General features: G+C 39.0%; 3 protein-coding genes across 3 annotated transcripts; 1 reads left to right on the forward strand and 2 right to left on the reverse strand.

Moving 5' to 3' along the window:
* Nucleotides 1-413: 413 nt before the first annotated feature.
* On the reverse strand, nucleotides 414-8038 carry rab43 (RAB43, member RAS oncogene family). Its single transcript, XM_022240211.2, has 3 exons — nucleotides 7699-8038; nucleotides 6688-6871; nucleotides 414-5938 (listed from the first exon to the last, which is right to left on the reverse strand). The coding sequence occupies exons 1-3, from the start codon at nucleotides 7894-7896 to the stop codon at nucleotides 5688-5690; spliced, it is 633 nt and encodes a 210-aa protein (XP_022095903.1). The 5' UTR covers nucleotides 7897-8038; the 3' UTR covers nucleotides 414-5687.
* A 302-nt stretch (nucleotides 8039-8340) lies between these two features.
* LOC110982065 (proteasome subunit alpha type-5-like) lies at nucleotides 8341-14259 on the forward strand. Its single transcript, XM_022240212.2, has 9 exons — nucleotides 8341-8487; nucleotides 9088-9122; nucleotides 9629-9695; nucleotides 10474-10668; nucleotides 10820-10927; nucleotides 11417-11475; nucleotides 11925-12027; nucleotides 12456-12542; nucleotides 12801-14259. Exons 2-9 carry the CDS (start codon nucleotides 9094-9096, stop codon nucleotides 12876-12878), a joined length of 726 nt encoding a protein of 241 aa, XP_022095904.1. The 5' UTR covers nucleotides 8341-8487; nucleotides 9088-9093; the 3' UTR covers nucleotides 12879-14259.
* Nucleotides 14260-14470: 211 nt separating this feature from the next.
* LOC110982066 (meiosis expressed gene 1 protein homolog) lies at nucleotides 14471-16783 on the reverse strand. Its single transcript, XM_022240214.2, has 3 exons — nucleotides 16624-16783; nucleotides 16286-16466; nucleotides 14471-15945 (listed from the first exon to the last, which is right to left on the reverse strand). Exons 2-3 carry the CDS (start codon nucleotides 16421-16423, stop codon nucleotides 15817-15819), a joined length of 267 nt encoding a protein of 88 aa, XP_022095906.1. The 5' UTR covers nucleotides 16424-16466; nucleotides 16624-16783; the 3' UTR covers nucleotides 14471-15816.
* Between the last annotated feature and the right edge of the window lie 164 nt (nucleotides 16784-16947).

A 16947-nucleotide genomic window follows, 5' to 3' on the forward strand; every position in this document is an offset into this window, starting at 1 on the left:
TTCCTATGACGGTGAGAACACGATCCATCAAGCCCCCATAGGAAAGATAGATGTCAACAAGGCTTGACCACATTTCAGGTCTAGTTTTTAGCAATTACAGGCAGGCATGGGAGGGGCTTCCCAATTTGGAAATGAAGTCTTGCGGAAGCACTAGCTATGTTTTACTACATGAAGCAAGGATGCTGCTTAACTGGAGATGTGGTTGATTGATATCTTGTGGAAACTTTAAGGTGATCACCGAGTATTAAAGAGGACACTTTTCATGTATCCCGTTTGGCTGCTATTAGGTCAATACCCAATATGACACAGTTACCTATCAAAGCCAACAGAACCTACGGCACTTTCTTAAAAGTTGCAGATATCAATTTACGGCTCCAAACTTAAAACGGGAAGGCAAGTGCCATTCAAAACACTTTCAAAGTACATGTATGCATCATGGTTTTATTATTTCACAGGATAAAAATAATTTTCCCACTTACGAAAGCACTGCCAAAACCTTGCCACAAAATGACCTTTTTGAGCATTAAAAATACATTTTGTAAGGAAAATAAAGCTTATAAAAGCAGTCTTTTTTTGGTTCCAAGCCACATAGCAATATTTCTAGTTCAGTCGGGATTTACAGATATCATATTGATTATGGTACATGTAGTTCCCTTCCACCAGTACACAAGAAAAAGTAAAGTCCAACACCCGTGGCAAGAATGTAAAAAAAAAGGTGTGACCATGTAATACACACTTGCACAGCTTCCAACAAATCTGATGCTACACTCTACTTTTGGCACCCCTCGTCAAATAATTTTATCACATTCCAGCTTGCTGAACAACCTTTCACCTCCACGTTTTCAAGAAAACCAAGGGCCGGATATGCCCATAGCAAATTTCCCAGGGAGGCAACAAGTGTGTTAAGGAAAAGCTCAAAATTAACATGTACATCCCTCCGAGATTAGACATGCAATCTAACAACCTCAGAATGTAAGTAGAAGTTGTGTAAGTTTTCATGCAAAACTTGAAAAGTAATATTAATGTGTTTTCATAAAGTGCTACTGCTGAAGGTGCTATTTGAGTTTCTGTAATCTCATCAGGGCTGCTTGCAACAGCCTCAAATGAGATTATAAATTCATGGTTGCACCACAAATCAACTTATCTTGTAAACTGTGCATACCTGGGTGCAACCAACAGAATAAAATGCAATATGCAAAGATATGTGATAATTTTTTAATTTCAAACAAAATCCGTCACGTTTCCTGCTGGCTCAGCTGGTGATATAAGTTTCTGTTTTGAAGTGATATCCCAATAAAAAAAGGGAATTTCATAAAGAGCAAAACAGGGTTGCCTCGATTGCCAGTAGTTTCGATAGTTGGAAACTACCAGTCAAAATAATGTCCCGCATCAAGCTTCCATACCATTTTAATAATAAACTTTAACCATGCACAAGAACCAAACACTGATGGTGTGAACATTTTGTCGACGTGCCAACTGACCCCTTTTCATTCTCTCCACATTATGCTCCAATGGTCTCTCTCAAATCAATATCACAGTAACACAGTAACTGCAAATGTGTATGTACCAAGATATTTTGTTTCATTAGCATAGATGATTTGTTAGCGGATTTGGTGGGTTAAATGTGGTTTCTGGATATTATACAACATTCAATAATTACCTGGTAAGGTATTTACATTGTAACACTAGTCACCATACAACTATCAACATTAACCGAAGTACAAAGCATACTGACACTCATGATTTGTTTACATCACGAAACTGTTCAGTGCATCTCAGTTTCTTCTGTTGTGTCGGTTGTTATTGTTAAGCAGAAAAATAACTTTCATTTTACGCAATTTTTCTGCACTTTTAGATTTGTTTACCTAAACACGCACATGGTCTGAAGCATTTACGATTTATAGTACTCTTTAACAAATGCATTTGTGCGTGTTTGTTCTCGTCTCCTCTACAACATTTTGCTAGTAAGCTTTGTTTGCGGCAGTTTGTTCTTTGTTTTGAGTTTAATGAGATTCCTCTTAAAAATGCTCCCAAGTTTATGAGTTTAATCAAAAGTGCCACATTGCTATTAAGCGTAAACGTTTTTCAAGGTTTGGATGAGAACGGAACATATAAACTGCAACTCTATTCAAAAATAAATTAAATTCAGCATCAGAAAAAAAAACTTCTCAATATGAAACAATAACTCTCAGGAATACAATGTTTCAATCAAGGCTTACATAAAAGATGGAATTTAAAACAAAACCAAGGCATACAAACTAAATAAAGAATGAAAGCAAAATTAATACCGAACTTATTTCTAACTTATTCCATTGACTGTGAAATTCACAAGAAGGGTTTATTTTTCCCACCTAATTAAAGTCACTTCCTTCCACAGCAAGTACCACAGTGAGTCGCTTGCGAGATAGAACATACACCTTGTCTGACGTTTGGTTGCAAATCTAACTTTGTCTTGCAACTTTTTTTTGTCTTCTACAAATAGCCATTGTTCGGGAACTCTATGAAATGAGCCAATTTGTAACGCACATTCCTAAAAATATGCACAACAGTTTTGAAGAATCACCTGGGTGTGTTCAGTTGTACATGTATTTATGCAACGCCTTCCCATGTACACATACCTGCAACAGTGGAGGCATGCATGACCAACATGCATATAACTGTATTAAAATACACCTAACTTATTTTCAGTAAAGACCTTGATGTAAGATCAAGAATAGCCCAATGATGTCATCTTTCCTAAGGGCATGCATTAAATCTCACCTTTTGGATATTGCATATCACACTATTTTGGTATTAAACTCACACACAATGCCAACGAGTATGACAAGGCATCACACTTTAAGAAAAATCAAGTGGTAAATCGTAGTCTATGAGAATGATGGTAGATGTACATGTACATGTAGGCTGGTACACTGTTACTGCAGTGTAGGCCAAGTTCGATCAGCAACAAAAAGTCAACCACTGGTTGATTATTCCTGGTACCCAGGATACATTTTGTGAACAGGTCACTGGGGACAATCAACCACTGGTTGACTTATTGCTGCGAATAATATCTGTTTGATTCTCCCTGGCAACCTGTTTACAAAATGCATCATGGGTACCAGGACAAATCAGCTATGGGCAAGTTCAAGCACGGACTTCAGTTCGACTAGTAGTCAACTGCTTTTTAACACTTCACATTCGCAGTTCAGTTACACTCGAATGACTCTAGTTGGCCTCGTTTCTAAAATCTCATCGTTGCTCAAATTTCACTGTTGGCTGCCATTCTCACAACATACATGGCTACCGAAATCTCCTACAGTTAGTTTCATGTGAATGGTCCCCTCTGTAATGATAAATGAAATCGGTTACCGAAAACCAGTGGAGCAACCATGCCCTGGGGCCTGGTCTCAAATACAAGTACTTGACTACATAGTCCAGGCCATCCATCATTCAGGCGATGCTTTCAAACTAAAGTTGATTATAGTCATCACTCAAACTTGTCCAAGGTTCAGTTAGCAACAGTAAGTCACCCACTGATTGATTCTCCCTGGTAACATGTTAACAAAATGTATTCTGGGTACCGGGCATAATCAACCAGTTGTTGACTACTGTTGCTGACTGAACCTAGCCATTGTAGTGAAGTTCATCAGTAGTCAAATCAAAAGCCAAGAGTGAGTTGAATGAAAAGTCTGGTCTCAACAAAGGACAGGAATACCTTTTGTCCCAGTTCATTAGCTCGTGACTTGGCTTGAGACTGGCTGACTTCCGTCTGACTTGTGAGGACTTGCAAAGGATTACATGTACATGTACACTGTTACGTTGTGGTGTCACTGTACATTGCCAGTGACAATAAAGGTGTACAATTCAATGCTACAGTTTGGCACAACCAAGGTATTCTGAAAGACATGAACCTGTACCCTAAAGCCTAGCCCAGGTTGGGTGTTTTCAGTGACTACATGTATTTATATCAATTCATCCTGCCACAGCAAACTTTTTCACAACACTGTTTTTATCACACTTTTCCCAGACAGAAGTATCTAAAATTACAGTCACACACTTCTAGTAGTTGTGTTTGGAATTACATGAATGCTTAGTTCAGAATGGGTGATTAAGTCATCATGGAAACCCGTTTGTCAAAACTAGATGACATCTCCACGCTTTCATCATAAACGTCCCCGACAGAATTTTCATGTGAAGACTTACACTTGCATGTGCACGTGTGAACTGCACAGTAACCATTAGTATGGTACCCAGACCAAAAGATACCAATTACTTTCAGCAATTTTTGGAATGGCAGGAAACAAGCCAACATTTCAGTCTTCACACTAGATGATTCATTTATTTGGGCAATGGTGTACATGTACGGAAGTCACAATCTACCACAATTTTACAAAGGACAGCCTTTGAATGGATATTGGTCATAATTCAGCAGCTCTTAAATCGCTATTTGCAAGACGCATTTGAAGTATAGTGCCCAGGATACTTTTGCTGCATGTTAATGATGAGGGACTTTGCCAAATGTACAGAGACAAATCACTAAAATTGGCACCTAAACACTTTCCACATTTTTTTGTCTGATAACATGTACATGTACATGACTACACCATCGGATCAATAGAACAATTCAAATGTGATTCTGCTGTGCTCAAAAACGCACCAAACAAGAACTAAAATTGATTTTTTTTTTCCTTTTTTGGTAGGGGGTGTCCATATCACAGTTTCACAATATACAATGTACGTATATGTGTACATGTAACTCCTAATAAATGATAAAAATCACTCAACAGACAAGGTAGGTTGTCCACATTTTTGGACGTTTCCCTTCTTTCGGGATCACAGTCCTTGAGATCTGGCAAACTACTTTGCATGATGAGGACTGATATTTATTTTTATTTTCTGACATGATCCAAGAGCCAAGTACATGTACATACATGTACATGTGTGCAAACTTTGTATTCATAGACGTATTGCATCAATAACCAATACCCTCCCGAAACAAAATCAGTTCACTGACAAAGAATTCAACGGTAAAATACCAAATTAACAAAGGACAAGTCTGGTGCCCTAGTAGTGTCTTTTTGTACGACACACCCATGATTGTGGCTTCAAGGCAAAAAAATGGCTGATGACATCAAGGAATTAGCATTTCAACTGCATCTGCATTGCTACATTGCTGCAGTTCGTTACATCGATAGCTGAATACCGGTCTCCTGGAAATTTCTTATTCCATCCTGACCTCTGAAAGCTGGTTGATAGCATCTTTGTGGAAGAACAACACACAACAAAGCAGTGTTCTAGAAGAAAGCCCAGGGATTGAAAGTAACAGCCTGATTTCCAACCAATCTTGTGAAAGTAGCAGCATGTCGTTTACATCATAAAACAAAAAGTTTTTCATTTCCATTCAAGTGCATGCAGTTAGTCAGCATCGTCACCTTGAAGTTGACAAAATATGACAATGGTCACCATCAACATGATGGAATGTCTGTGCCCCCACAAGGTCAGGTGAGAAGGCTTCACAAGGTCAAGAGTCATCACTGGTGTGTTGAAGGCGATCACTGATGTTTTACATCATCATTGATGAGCAAGACTTCATCACTGATGTTAATGGCTATCAATGATAAACAAGGAGTCATCACTGATGTGTCAGACGTCAACAGTGAGGTGTCAAAGGTCATACTTTACAAAGGTCACGATGCAGCCCAGCATCACCCGCAACAGTTCCATCCATCCACCCTCTTGGCATTGTAGTTCAATTTCAAGCTGTCGCCCCCATCCAGGGTAGCCCCGCCCGCGTGCTTTCGCTTCAGTTCTTGTGCCAGGAGGGTAAACGTTTGTTCCACATTGGTGGAGTCTTTGGCTGAGGTCTCCAGGCACTGCAACATCCCGTGGTGTTGTGCTATGGCCTGGGCATCGGCAAAGTCTACCTGCCGCAAATCCTCCAAGTCTTTCTTATTGCCTGAATGAGAAAAATTCAAGATTGGATGAAATTTTCTTGTTTAAGTGGCAGACACAATTGATTTAGGCTCTGCTGATATTAACCCTAACAGTCCCGAATGCTACAAAGTACTACTTAGTAGTAAAATGTAGTACTCAGCCCTGTCGCTTGTAAGAGGACATGACATTATTATTCTCTGAAGCCATAAAATACAATAGTTACAGTGGACCGATAGATGTCTGGAATAAAGACTACTTTGAATTCAGAGCAACATCCCTTTGATAGGAAAATGTTCCCTGTATGCACAGATTAAGGAGTGCATGTATGTGGTGCTAGTCACACATTGAACTCATGCTACAAAATTCTGTAGGTCAACGTTTAGTCTCCGCGAGTTCACTTTGACAATTTTCTCACCAGCCAGTCTTTTCTTGATCAGTGAGGGGAAGCTTCTAGTCAAGAGTGAATACTGTGAGTGCTGACCACATAATTCTCTAGCTTTTTACACAATGGGCAAAAGTACCAGACTAGTTCGACCTAAATCAGCCCCAGTTTCAAGCTCTGTTTCATGAAGTTGGAGAAAAATCTATTCAGAATTCGAAGACCTCAAATTTGAGTGGTGAATTACTTGAATTTTTGACCATTGTATATTTATAAATCTCATTGAGGAACTCTACTGGTTGAAGAATAAATTAAATTGGCCCAATTCTGGTTAGATTTTTCCACCTCTCGGGGTTCTGAATTAACAATTCTTCATTCTGGAAATCAATTACCTATCAACACTTGAGCAACTGAGTTCCCCGCATACTTTTGTACGTCTTCAATCCAACGTGGTACATTGTAAAAAGTTTCCTTCTTGGAGATGTCATAGGCAATGATAACACCATTGGCACTGCGATAGTAGCTTTGGGTGATAGTCCGGAATCGTTCTTGCCCTGCTGTGTCCCACACTTGCAACTGGTTTGTTGAAGATGTAAAAATAAAAAGCAAGAACAAATTCTTTTAAAATAATGACAAAGCTTACTTTTACAAAGTTCAAGTGGAGTACCAAACACTTTTTTTGCATCATCATTTACACAAGACTCCCCCCAAACATAAATTATGCTTTTCAGTTTCCTCATTTTCAAATCAGTAAAAAGTAGATTTAAGCAAAGAGTACAGAATAGAGGGCCTTCGTGGAGCGCCCTCACAGAGGACGTTTTGTTATTTAGACTTAATGGCAATGAATGCACAAAAGGTTTACTCGAGCCTGTCCAAGAGGAAGAAAGAAATTATGGCTGTGCCGAATATCCGAATAACTAAATATTTGATTGATTGTTGAATATTTGAATATTATTTGTCGAATTTGAATATTCAAATGAAAAAATTCATGAAAAGGAAGGGACAACTTTCTTTTGTTTTAAATGAGAAAATTGCACTATGGAGGCTTGTTTCAAGCAGATTCAAATGAAAAGTGTCAGAAATCTTACAAAAATTTAATAAGTAGACCCACGCTTCGGAATTTTCTCACCTAAATTTCACTTTTTGGGACTAGTTATCATTTTCCAACGGCTGTAATAACATTTTAAGGGAAAATTAGTGTTGTATGCATATGGAACTCTTTCAAAAAACTTGTTATAACTTGTAAAAAACTTTGTGATCGCTTGAATGTGTACCTCAACCCCCCCTCCAAAAAATGCAAGGCCCCACCCACACTTTGTTATCTTGAAATAAATTTAAATTATCAATCATCTTAGCAATTCGGCAGGCATCTATAAATTAACTACAAACAGATAGATGGTTACCTTGACTTTTTTACCATCCACCGTGAGTGATTTCATTGTGAAATCCACACCTATGGTGCTGTGTTGTTTCTCGAGGAAAGTTCCCGATTTGAAACGCTGAACAACACAAGTTTTACCAACGCCGGCATCGCCAATTAAAACGATCTTGAAAAGATAATCGAAGGAGTCATCAGACTCCATATGGTATGGATAAGACATAATTGTATTCTACTTAAATACGAAGGCAGATACTCCATTCAGTCTCGCATTTTTTGATGAATCGGAGAAATTGTTCGCACCCAAACTCCACGAACAGGCGGCCACGACTCTCCCTGATGACGATGATGTCACCGTGGCATTTGCAAGGGCAATATTTCCCTGGTTTCAAGATAATCGATGTATATGTCCCAATCGCCGGGTACCATCACGTTGTACTGCTCAAAACACATGCTATTGAAGGAGATCGGAAGTATTAACTTTAGCTGTCCCAAATTGTTCTTTGAAAATAACTGGCCATGCCAAAGTTACTGAAAATGTTACTATTTAGGCCATTCTGTCCGAGTTCAATATAAATTAAGGGACAACTTAATTAGAATGACAGTTTTTTGTAAACTTGAAAAATGAAATCACGCTCAGAGCTCCCCAGCCCTACTGCTAGTGGTATCGTTTGTCAGTGTGTCAGAGGTTATATTGAACTTCCGGCGTGTGTTCGCAAAATTTGAAGTGTTGTGTGCGTCGTTTGCAGATTTTTTCGCTGCTGTTCATAGGGGTGTCCATGGTGTTTGTCCGGAATTAACTTTAAAAGCAAAGGTATTTTTAGATCTTGTTTCTGTTTTGATTTTTAATTGAAGGTTTTTGCTCACTTTTAGTTGTTGTTTCAAGAGCAATGGCCTAAAATAGTGAACGGAGGCCATTCTCATTAGCCTCGTGCATGTCATGTGCATGGCTGTGCCCAGTTTCCGGACAGTAGGTTTTAAAGCATTGCGTGCATTTCACACGTTGTTTGAACCTCCATCATCATGTCCATGGTCATTATGGTTTAAAACGTAAAATAGCTAGGAAGGGGTTTAAGGGCAAAGTCTGCGATCTCCATATTTCTCTTTCTTGACTGATTGATTTGTCAGTGTTTATAAATATTATTATATTTGCATTTGGTAGTGTTTGTTGTCATGAATAATTATCACCAAAACCATGGAGGTAGAATCACTGCCAAAACTAGAAGAGCATTAAGCACTGTTGTGGTCTTGAATTCAACATTCAAGAAAAACAATTCCAAACTTGACTTTAATGTAATCAACCCAGTTCATTGAAATAGCCAAACTCTGTTTTTATATTTCAACCAGAATTTAAGTACTGTTCTCCATTCCGTTCATAATTTGACATTTGTGGATATTTCCTTTTTGTAATTAGATCACCATGTTTCAGACAAGATCAGAGTATGACAGGTGAGATAAGTATATTACCCCCAAAAGCGCAAACAGACCATATCACTATCAGTTGCCAGTACAGTTTTGTCTACCTGCTTTCTCAACATTTACTTCATTAGAAGAGTAAACTGATTGCGGTTTCACCGTGTATCAATCTCTTTCTCGAGTAGAAGAACCACACATACTGAAGAAAGAGATTGATACATGGTGCAACGGCAGTCATTTTACTCTTCTAGTTTCTGTCACCATGAAACCCTTCAAGTCTTATTTACTTCATTCACCTCTTTTAAATACATCTAGAAATGTTTTGGAATGTAATGTAGCCCAGGGCAAGTTAAATTAGGCAGTTTCCAATCTGTGAAGAGCTAAATTTACACGGACAACCAGTTATTACACAGCATAAGTCAGTGTAACATGCACTAAATAAAATATTACATGTGAGTTATATGGTTACTTACAGTTTTGTGCAGAAAATGTACCGGATGGATTTCAAACTTGTTTCTGGTTTATTTTCTCCATTTCAGGGGGGTGAACACATTTTCACCAGAGGGCAGGCTCTTCCAAGTTGAATATGCTATTGAAGCTATCAAGGTAAGGTAATATGTTGAAAATGGATACATTAAAAAAATTGGACAGGGATTTTAGGGAGTGTCTCATTGGGCGGGCGGGAGGGTGGTTTGAACGTTCCATGTTCTCATTTCTGAAATGATGGCCATTCCACTGGGAACAAAGTGTTCCCTCTGGAACTCTGCCACAGCACGGACTATGCACAAAGAAACCATTCCCGCTGGTGATGGAACATTCCAAAGGAACACTACCTTTCCAAGAGGAAGCTGAAGTCACCAAAAGAGTCATGTAATAGCATTACTGCTGAAATGATTACAAGCAATGTATATCCCTCTAACTAGATTGTCTAAACTGCCGTATATTTTTCAACACAAAATTACACTTTAGCTATGACAAGATTAAAATAATACTGAAACTTGTCAGTCATACAGAATTTTGAAAGTAAAAATTGCTGACTTCAACCTTGTGTGGTGTGATTCCTATTAGAGAGCCTTCCCTGATTCCATTTCCAATATTTAGTTCCCCTGCATGATATTTACTATTGTGCACTTTATACTCAATATTTGTAGAGAGCTTGTGGGGGGAAATGGTCAGACTTGAACCAATGGAGTCGCTATGACCTGCATGTTAATGTAGACATCTTTCTTACACTCCACCTCTGAGCTTAATACTGGAGGCAGGTGGCTAGGTTGAATCTAGTATATGTATATGTATCAGCGAGAACTGCATCTAGTATATGTGGACAAATCTTTAGGTGTGCCCTTGTTTATTTAAAATTTGAATTTCTTTTGTGGCCCTGAAGCTGGGCTCAACAGCCCTGGGCATACAGACCTCCGAGGGCTGCGTCTTGGCTGTAGAGAAGCGTGTGACTTCCCCGTTGATGGAGAGCACCAGCATTGAGAAGATTGTGGAGATTGACAGCCACATCGGATGTGCCATGAGCGGACTGATCGCTGACTCGAGGACCATGATCGATAGGGCTCGGGTTGAAGCACAGGTGAGGGCATTTCCTGGGTTGAGAGAGAGAGATGATTTAGCCATTTAGAGTGGTTTCCTGAACACCAACAGTTGAGCTTTGTGGAGCTCTTGATACACAGTGTATTTGCTTATTTGAAACTAAATGAGCCTTGATATGAATTGGTCTACAGAGTCACTGGTTTACCTATAATGAGAAGATGTCCATTGAGGCTGTGACGCAAGCTGTGTGCAACCTGGCTATGCAGTTCGGTGATGATGACGCAGACAGCGGTGCGATGGTTAGTCATGCAATCTCCACGCAAACAGAGAAATTGACACACTAACTGGCCAATGCATGCCTTAAACCCACAGTTCCATTGGCAATCCCTAAGACTGTGGCTTTAGATGTGTAATGTGGTTAGTTAAATAGATTTAATTTGTGTCTTAGGAGGACTGTTTGTGACAATAATTTGCTAACTATCGCTATTTATTGGCTCAGAAAGAATCTCTTTTGGTACAAGACAGTTGATATATATTCCTCTGTTCATGCATGTGGTTCAGAGTGTATGTACGAGCAATTCTGCAAAATGTAGCCTCTCTGGCAAGAAAATGTGTAACTAATTACATGGATGGGTAATTGAGTGCCGTCTCTGGGGTGGAAAGTTACACGCTGTAATGCTTTTGTACACGTTCAATTGAATAATTTGTGATATGCGACGAAGCACCTTCAAATATATATGCACAGAACTCAGTTAGTCCTCCATATGTGTCTCTTTAAATCACTGCAGAGCCGGCCATTTGGTGTTGCCCTGCTGTTTGCAGGCATGGACGAGGAGGGACCAAGATTGTAAGTAGGGAACTCCCCCATTCACTGAGCTAGGGGTTGGGGTAGGATCATCGATCTTTGCCAAAAGGTTGCTAGAAGACGAAGGGAGTGGAGGCTGACTTTCTTGTAGTGGAACACTCAGCAAATTAGTTTTTTCTCTCGGAATTTTAATTTTCAGCAGGTAGGAGAACTACAGATGGGAATTAACCCTATATTTAGGTTGGATGGGGTTATAAAGGTAATGCTGATAGGTTTTCTTCACAGCATGTGCTTTTGACATGCTATTTATAGGGTTCTGGAACTGTTTACCATAATGCTTTGAGAGCCAAACATTAGAAAATTTTACATCATTTTTATTGATGTAGGTGCTTTTGAAGAAATGTGCATAAACTTCCAATTAGTTGGTTGAATAGATGGTTTAATTTGCTTTCTCATTTCATTTTTACTTGCAAAATCCTCGTTTTCTCCAGATTCCACATGGATCCGTCTGGCACGTACATCCAGTATGAAGCCAAGGCTATAGGCTCCGGCTCAGAAGGGGCACAGTCACAGCTGCAGGAAACATACCACAAGGTGAAAACCAGCACACGCCATCAGTTGGGTCTCTGCATTCACTAGCGAGGGCGCTGTTCTTTGCAACAACTAGGGGCAAGTTTGAGCAACAAACATTTTTCTACCATTGGTCGATTTTACCAGGTACCCAGAATATACTGTGTGGGCAGGTTACCAGGGAAAATTGGCCAATGGTCGACAGATGGCCAACGCTGGTACTTGGCATAGGGGATTTTCCAAGTCTCAGGTACGTCTGCTTTGGGCTCAAGTTCTATGAACTCAAGTTCTATGAACTCAGTGCCCTGAGTTGAGGCCCGCAGGAAGTGACAAATTCAACTGGCCTCAACATCTTAATTAAATTAAACTGTTGAGGCAAGTTGAATTTGTCAAACTTCTTTGATTCTGAATGTGTGAAACATTTGTGTTGATACATGTTTTTTCTCTTTTAGTCTATGACTCTAAAGGAGGCATGTAAAGAGGCCCTTGTCATACTCAAACAGGTCATGGAAGAGAAACTTAGCTCAACCAATGTAGAGGTAAGATTGGCTCATATCTGTTGCCCTTTATCTTATTAACTCCGACACCCCCATGACTGGTGGTTCTTAGCAAGGACATGTTCACGTTGTTTATGCATTGTTTAAAATGACTAAATTTCACACTTCATGTAGTTTATTGCAGTTCCGTGTATTTCAGTGCAAAACACCAATACAAAAAGACGAGCAAAAATAACTGACAACGGAAATTAGTTCTTTTGGAAATATTCTTGATTTGTTTTTGTTTTTCATTTCTTGCAGTTGGCTACAGTAACACGAGAGAAGAACTTTGTGATGTTCACGAAGGAAGAAATTGAGGCAATTATAGCAGAAATGTAGATAATGTGAGACAAGGTTTTTGTAAACGTGTACAAGTTTTTCTCGATTGTAATATTAGTTATCACACAAGTGCAAGTGGAACATGGAATAATGTCTTGTGCATGTGTCGTATACAGGACACAGATGCACTACATTATTCTGTGTTCTAAGAACACAAGCATGATAACGAATTGATCTTCAAGCAAACTTGACGCATAGTAAAAAGTGTTATCTGGGCGTTATGCGCGTAAACTCGCCACCTTTGAATTTCAAGGAAATTTTGCGGTTGTGCATTTTGCTTTTAGCGTAAAGCGTTGAGTTAGAACAGCACATTACGCGGGGTTTGATATGAACCGTGCAGTATGGTTACATATCATACTGCTTGTTGCCACGGATCGACCAATCAGAATTGAGAATTCAAGTTTGCCTGAAGATAATATGTCATATCACAGACTATCCTAAAAGTGTCTTTACAATGTCCGGCATCTAGAATTCCTTGAGATCTAGAACTCTTGAGAACTTTTACTGTTAACACTATTAAAAAAAACACATGACTGGCCCAAGACTAAGGGGTATCCTCCATGACAGAAATCAACCCTGATGTAGTTTTATTTCATTGCTGTATAAAACTTCTTTCCTCTGTCTGTAAGTTTGCAAGTGAACCGTTTGAGATTGTCTGTGGGTTACCATCTAACTCAGAAAAGAGACTGTAATCAGTAAACATTAAAGTGAGTAACCAGACTGCTCAGATATTGACAGAATTTTTTAGAAATTATTGGCTGTTGGAAAACCATCACAAAATGAAGTTCATTATTAAGGCTTTTAACAAATCAGAGTTTGACATGAATTTTCTGGGAAATTGACGTCAGATTCTTTGTTAACAGTGGTCCATTTTGAATACAACGTGCAAACTCTAGTCCTCTGGTTATTGCTATTTTTCACATCTTTGAAGGTCAAGATGTTCCGTTTCTGGTTATAATGATTGGAGGCGTTAGTTTCAACTGTGCATTTTTGCACAAACTTAATGGGACTACCAAATTCTTACGAGTAATACTTTGGGTAGGCCCAGTTTTATTTGGATTGAGTGTCAACTTTTGGGGTTGCTTGCAGACAGCAAAGTGAAATTGGCTTAAGTGCATGGGGTCTGCTAGAGAGGCACAGAGAATCAACAGGTGAAAAAGAAAGGGTATCAATCTGACCCTAACAACCTTTGTTGACAAGGGGGAAAGGGTAGCAAACTTAGTGTAGTTTTCCCAAAGAGAAAAATTCACAACTGTCACTTCATTTATGAGTCATAAATGCATTGCACGTGACCTGTATGAACATGTATTCTTTTGCAGTTCCAAATTCTTAAGAATCAGGCTATTATTAAAACTGATTGTCGCTTTTGACAAATCCAATACTTATAATTTTTATTTCTAATTTTGTATTCCCTGTGGTTTTCACGTTTTAAATAAGTTTGCCACCGTGTATCTGATGACCTTTGCTCAGGCCACAAACTTACAATTAGAAAAAACCTTGGATATGATAAACCAGCTTTTTCTTTGCTCGTCAAGAACAAGGATCTACATATTAAAACATTGCAACAAAACACTGAAAGAACATCAAGTAAATTGAATCGCTGAAAACATTTCTAGAAATTTTATTTACAAATAATAAGCAGCAGTTTATAAAGATTTTGCACAGATGAAAACAAAAAAAAATAATAAAAATGCTGTAGCAACTTACATATGCACTCGGGTACCCCTACAACATGCACCTACAATAACAGCTTTTACTCAATGTGTGTCGTGTGACCAGTTAGCCATGCACGTCTTGAGTAAAGGCTCATACATAAACTCTGTATGCAATGCATATTCTTTGGTCTTTTCCACATGGCTGCATTTTCATTTTTCTTCACCTGACATGGCCTAATCCACACACGACTTGAGGTCTTTTCAAAACAAATGCACTTTGTGTAAAACTACATGTATGAGAAACAGTGCTTCAAAGAATGTTTTTATGGAGACGGACCTCAAAAGACTTGTGTATTTTTTTCCAAAGACAAGGACATTTCTGTTCTAAGATATGCAAACTGTGTTTTATAAACATTCATATGAACGTACTGTATCACTATATCGTGGTACATGCATTACAATACATTACAATGAGCATGGCACAAAACTTTCAAAGATGTTTTTTTAAGGCAGGATTGCATTTTATTTTAGCTAGAACAGTGCAAAAAATGTTCATATAAAAATATGTACACCAAACAGAAATAGATTTCAGTTAATTAAAAACATCCATTAACAATTAAAGGTGGGACACCAGTCTGCGTTGTAATTTCTTCATTCCTTCACATCTGATTGGAAATATGTTGGGCTACTTTTAGTAAAACAATGGACAATATTATGAGGACAGCTTTTGCCATAGCACGGTTGATCAAGATTTACTTGTTACAGAAAACCACTAGCACACAGCATTCTGTGCAAGATAATTGTTTAAGCATGCACAAATCTCTAGAAAGTGAACTTGTAATCAACCTGGACAAATTTACCACATGTATTGACAGTTTTGGCTTAACTCACACACATTTCTGTGGCCACTGAATGTATTTTTTCCGTACTATATTTGGGCAGCGTAATTTACTCTACAAAATACCCTGAAATTCTCTGTACGACAAGTCACATCTATACCTAAATGCTAAAGACACATATAAACTTAAATATCAAATTTCTTAAAAAAACAATATTTTAGGGACAAAAGAGACCTGTGATTAGATTTACTGAAAGAGTGGTGTTATAATCTGGAAACAGCACCAACTGTGTGATGAAATCCCACGGCAAAACACTTTGAAAATGGAAATCACTTTTGGCATTCAAACAGTTAAATTCATAAATGTCTTGTGGTTTGTAGCACATAGAGTCCAAGAGTTGGGTCATGTCCGCACACAACGGCCTGCCGTTATGGCTTTGACACTTTAATATCCGTACAGCTTAATCTTGTTGACATCTTTATCAGGGCACTCCCTGCCCTTGTTGTAATAGTAGTAATTGCCATCCTTACGTTGAAGCTTCTTAATGTAGCCCGAGTTTGGCCATCTGTCGATCTGGTCGAACAAAGAGAGGAAAAAACTCTGGATATTAACCAGGTTAATTAATGCAGGGTTTGCTTGAAGAGACATCACAACAAGCCACCTGTTGGAACCAAAAATTAGCAATACCAACTCAATCTCCAGTCCAGGGATGAATCCGTAGGCTACAGCAAATTAATGTTTGAGGCAGAACTTTTAGACCCAGAATATTTAGACCCAGTCCAAATGTTAGAAGGCAGGGGCCCAGTGCCCAAATGACAAAAGAGAAAGGGGTCCACAGAATCCAAGATGCTGAGACTTATCAAGGCTGACTTGTGTTTAGGGTTTTTTATTTCAGCTTAGGGCCTAGACCTACCTCTCCCTTAACTGCGTTGTATTCCACAGCATCTCGGTAGCCCGCCAGTTGAAGTCTGTAGGCCTCTTCAACCTCCTCAGACCAATGTTTGGGTCGACGGACTGATTTGGGTTTCATTGAGTCGACAGGACTTGCCATATTGGTAGGCTGTTGTCAGCGGTAGTTTTTCTCAGAGATGACTCTGTGCGTGACACAAAGTAGGGAAATGTAATGTTAAATTTACACACGTTATTTTAAGGGGATTTTGTTGTTTTTTCAGAAATCCGCAAATGCAAATCCACTGGCTGAGTTCACTGGTAAATAATGCTCACAATGACTTTTTATTTTTAAATACTCACCAACAAAATCTGACTGAAATCCTCTTCCTTGTTGTTAAGGCTCTAGGAATGACATAAACGATCGGGTCACCTGCGGCTGTCGTTTATAATGTTCTACGGCCGGTCGCGCGTGGTTGGTTGCCCAACATTCAATCATGTTGTGGGTTGTTTTGACGAGTTGCCAGGGAGTGCTTTTTAAATCCTAGACTGGCTGCAAGTCTTCGACGGCTCTACGTTATTGAAAGGGCGCCCTCTGTCCGTGTAGGCCATCGGGTCATGCCAAGTTGTACTGCTGGTTATCTCGAAGCATGGAGGTAGAATAGTCACGGTACTAGTACGTAAAAA

This window comes from Acanthaster planci, linkage group LG04 (genome assembly GCF_054643075.1).
Source record: "Acanthaster planci isolate LZ-2023a linkage group LG04, COTS_SCS, whole genome shotgun sequence".
Classification (NCBI taxonomy): Eukaryota; Metazoa; Echinodermata; class Asteroidea; order Valvatida; family Acanthasteridae; genus Acanthaster; species Acanthaster planci.

Excerpts from the sequence above, each read along its gene's own strand:
- LOC110982066 (XM_022240214.2), bottom strand. The coding sequence starts at position 16,423 with ATGGCAAGTCCTGTCGACTCAATGAAACCCAAATCAGTCCGTCGACCC. Across the intron at positions 15,946-16,285 it reads ACAACGCAGTTAAGGGAGAG|ATCGACAGATGGCCAAACTC; the intron begins GTAGGTCTAGGC and ends TTGTTCGACCAG.
- rab43 (XM_022240211.2), bottom strand. The coding sequence starts at position 7,896 with ATGTCTTATCCATACCATATGGAGTCTGATGACTCCTTCGATTATCTT. Across the intron at positions 6,872-7,698 it reads TGGATGGTAAAAAAGTCAAG|TTGCAAGTGTGGGACACAGC; the intron begins GTAACCATCTAT and ends TCAACAAACCAG. Across the intron at positions 5,939-6,687 it reads AGTTGCTCAAGTGTTGATAG|GCAATAAGAAAGACTTGGAG; the intron begins GTAATTGATTTC and ends TTTCTCATTCAG.
- LOC110982065 (XM_022240212.2), top strand. The coding sequence starts at position 9,094 with ATGTTTCAGACAAGATCAGAGTATGACAG. Across the intron at positions 9,123-9,628 it reads ACAAGATCAGAGTATGACAG|GGGGGTGAACACATTTTCAC; the intron begins GTGAGATAAGTA and ends TCTCCATTTCAG. Across the intron at positions 12,543-12,800 it reads TTAGCTCAACCAATGTAGAG|TTGGCTACAGTAACACGAGA; the intron begins GTAAGATTGGCT and ends CATTTCTTGCAG.